At 43.2% G+C, this 3792-nt stretch overlaps 1 protein-coding gene across 1 annotated transcript; it reads left to right on the top strand.

Moving 5' to 3' along the window:
• The first annotated feature begins 240 nt into the window (after positions 1–240).
• SPINT3 (serine peptidase inhibitor, Kunitz type 3) lies at positions 241–3436 on the top strand. The gene is made up of 2 exons (XM_002747594.5): positions 241–330; positions 3033–3436. The coding sequence occupies exons 1-2, from the start codon at positions 255–257 to the stop codon at positions 3224–3226; spliced, it is 270 nt and encodes an 89-aa protein (XP_002747640.1). The 5' UTR covers positions 241–254; the 3' UTR covers positions 3227–3436.
• Positions 3437–3792: the final 356 nt, after the last annotated feature.

The following is a 3792-nucleotide window of genomic DNA, read 5'->3' as shown; positions in this document are numbered from 1 at the left end:
CTATCCTTTTATTATTGTGAAAGGGGCTTCCACGCTGAAGTGGTGCTAAAGTAGCCTGGGTGGCCAGATCAGATAAGGCTAGGAGGAGAAAGACAGAGCTGTGCTTTGGCTGGACACTCTGTTCCAGAGGCAGCCCAGCCCCATGAAAAGCCTGAGTTCAGGGTGAATGAGCTGGATGTGGGGTCAGGCTCCTCCCCTTGGTCTTTTCTCCCTAAAATGGTAACCCCAGGCTGAGCCACTGGCTAAGTGGCACCATGCAGCTTCGGGTCTCTCTCTCGTTTCTCCTGATTCTCACTCTCTGCCGAGAGCTTCGATCAGAACTAAGACAAGGTTGGTATGAAATGCGGGATCTCAAAGAGTAGGCTGGGAATCAGGATGGGGGTGGGGGGTAGGGGAGGCAGTACAGCATAAAGAGAGCCCATTTCTTACCTTACCAGATTGAGAGTCGATTCAATTCAATTCACTTCATCAGACATATGTTGGGCACATAGTATGTGCCAGGCACTGTGCTAGGTGCTGAGGTTAGAGCAAGGAGCCTAAGACCCTTCCTTTGTGAAACTGAAATTCTAATGAGAGAGAGACATACAATAGCTAATACACATGATAGATGATCAAAGTGCTATAGAAAATAAAATAAGTTAAGTAGGAAAAGGGGCCTTCAATGTCTGCGGTGGGGCAAGGAGAGGTTGAGAAAGGGAGATCAGAGCCAGAATTTGAGGGTAAGGGACTTAGCCAAGTTAGATGCACCTGTTGGAAAAGGGTCTTTCCTGGACCACTTTCTCTGTGGAAGCTCGGAATCTGCAAATGGAGGCGGGGAGACCAAGTGCAGTTATATCTAAGATAATCTGGAAGTGGGGACAGTAGGCAGCAGTTCCCAGATTTTTAAGCAGCCAATAGGATTCCCTGTATAAAAATGCAAATTAGAATACACAAAAGGATAAGAAAAAAGGTAAAAAGTTATTGAAATCTTACCTTCTGGAGATTATCGCTGTCAGTGTACCAGTGAACATCCTTGTACGTGCAAGGATAGTTCTCTGCATGTATGTACATGGAGCTATTAATGATAGATCCCTAGATATAAGTGGAACCCTAAACCTCCCAATAACTCTGTAGATGAGTGGTTCTCAAAGTTTGTCCCCTAGTCCAACAGCAGCAGCATCAACTGAAAACATACTAGTTCCCAGTTCCACCTGATCAGAAACTCTGGGGGTGAGTCTCTCTAACAAGCCTTCCAGATGATTCTGATGCACACGCAAGTTTGAGAACGTCTGCCTAAGTAACACAAATCTAGTGGTTTATAGGATGAGCACACCTGGAGTCACACACACCTGGGTTCTAGCCCTGGCTCCTCTACTTACAAACTCTGTGCCTGAGGAACATCATTTAGCCTCTCTGAGCATCAGTCTCTTCTTCCGTAAAAAAGGTTAATCATCTTTTCTGCTTTATTAATCAAATAGTCTGATATATGTCAAGCTCTTAGCATAACATAGCTTTTAACAGATTTTTGTAAAGCCCTCAGAACAGCTTCTGTCACACTCAGAACACACACACACACACACACACACACACACACACACGGTGTCATTATCTGCTTTACATAAAAAAGAAACAAGTTAAGTGATTTTCCTTTGGTTTAATGGAATGGAAAGCAGAGAAGCCTCAGAAAGATGGAATGGAAGAGCTGAAAAAATTAAGAGCAGACTCCAGTCCCTACAGAGTCATGTGTAAGGGTCTAAGGGCTGATGCTGCTGTGACTAGGATTTCTTAGGAATATGACAACCTGCCCCTCCACCTCCCACCTGGACTGGACAAGCTATTCTGCCTCCTTCCCATTCTCCTTCGCCCTTAGCATCAGCCTTGCAGGTAGGAGGATAAGACAGAGCCTGAACCTTTCCAAGCCTTAGGCTGCTGCTTGAAGTTTCACCACAGGTATGATCATTCATCTGTCCATTCACTCATTTTACAACAACCAAGATGGATGGAGAACCTACAAGCCTTTCTAGTTGAACAATGCTGGGTTTGATCCTTGGTCCTACTGCTTCCTAGCATGACATTAGGACAGGTACCTCATTTCTTTGGCCTTAGTTTCTTCATGTAATGTTGAAGTTCTACTAGCTACCTTGAAGAGTAAAACTGCCCACAGGGTGACAGAAACATAAAAGGAGGGTACAAAGAAACTTTTAATCCTGCCCAGAGGAGCTCGGGGGGTGGGGGGCGGTGGGGGCAGCAGCAGCGATTTTCTAGTCACAAATATTTGCTGAGAACTAAGAACTAGGCCTGTGTTAGGCACTAAGGCTGCAGAAATGAGTACAAGGATTCTTCCCTCTTATCAAGATCTTCTTGGTTAAGAAACAGAATGATTAAGAGCAGCTACTATTTATTGATTTATTTTCTACTTATCAATGCTTTTCACTGATAATCTCTAATCCTTCAATAAACAAAAAATGTGGATATTACACCTGCATTTTTGCAATGAAGGAAATTGAATGTCAATGAGAGAAGTCATTTGTCCAAGATCACATAGCTAGAAGATAACTGAGACAAGTTTGAAGCCTGCTCTTAGATTCAAAGCCTATCCTCTTTCTATCATAGGATATCAATTCTAGAATTGATTATGAGACAGCAGGTAGGAACCTGAGGATCTTTCTGGTCAAATTCTATAAAATCAGATCTGGAAGGGCACTCAGAGATGAGGGAGTTCAATGCCTTCATTTTACAAATGAAGAAATGGAGACTCGAAGAAGTTAGGCTTATACAACATCACACAGTAGCAAGTGGCTGCACTAGGACCTCAATCCACTTGAGTTGCATTCTTAAGCCTGTGATTCTCACCACATCAGGCTACCCTCAGAAGTAAAAATATCAACCTCTGTGTAGACCGATCAGGCCATGGCTGGGTAGAAAGAGGTACAGAGCACAGCTGTCATGGACAGCCTCACAATTGTACCTAGGGCTGTCACAGCTCCTGGCATATGAGGCAAACTAGGGGAAGGTGATGGGTTTCGTCTCCTTCAACCACTTTCTCTCTTCAGACAGTATCAAGGATCTCCTGCCAAATGTATGCAGTTTTCCTATGGAAAAGGGTATTTGTAGAGCCTACTTTATCCGATGGTTTTTCAACTTCGAAGCTGGTGAATGTGAGTCATTTGTTTACGGAGGGTGCAGAGGCAACAGCAACAACTTTTTGAACAAAGAAGAATGTGAGAAAATCTGCAAGTTCACCTGATTTTCTAATAAGAACACAGCCAGCCCCCAGGAATTTGGGATTGCTCTGAGGGCCATAGAAGGCTCTGTGTGTGTGTGTGTGTTTGTGTGTGTGTGTGTGTGTGTGTGTGTACAAGAGATTCATTCCTCTACTCCTACACTTATTCTCCCTGATGTGCTCCTCAAAATGCTCCACCTCTGTGCCTGAAATTCTATAAACATTGCAATCATGTTTAAAATCTCAAGACCTCCTTTTTAAAACATGCACGTACTTACAAATGCACTGAGGAAATTTAGAGCAGCCATTCACACCTTTGTATGAATTACTGCTTAACTCACTGGGAACTAAAGGTTTTGAAGGAGAGAGGGTGTAGATTTAGAAATCTGGGCATGATATTGGAAAGGCCTACATTGGACAAGGAGGGGATTTCTGGAGTCTTGTGAAATAAGAAACAAGGAAACAACAGAAACCAGGGAAGAAAGGGAAATTGGGGAGAAACTGAAGATGTTTAAACATTTTAAAAAATCATACTTTTTTTTTAATGAAAGCTGTTATCTACTAAGGCTAAACCACATCTTCCTGCCAAG

Source organism: Callithrix jacchus, chromosome 5, assembly GCF_049354715.1.
Source record: "Callithrix jacchus isolate 240 chromosome 5, calJac240_pri, whole genome shotgun sequence".
NCBI lineage: Eukaryota > Metazoa > Chordata > Mammalia > Primates > Cebidae > Callithrix > Callithrix jacchus.
The sequence above is the reverse complement of the archived record's forward strand: the minus strand, read 5'-3'. Positions and strand labels throughout refer to the sequence as shown.

What these genes read in the sequence shown, in the direction of transcription:
- SPINT3 (XM_002747594.5), top strand. Translation starts at nt 255, where the DNA reads ATGCAGCTTCGGGTCTCTCTCTCGTTTCTCCTGATTCTCACTCTCTGC. An exon ending in TCGATCAGAACTAAGACAAG is followed by an intron (nt 331 to 3,032) that starts GTTGGTATGAAA and finishes TTCTCTCTTCAG; the next exon opens with ACAGTATCAAGGATCTCCTG.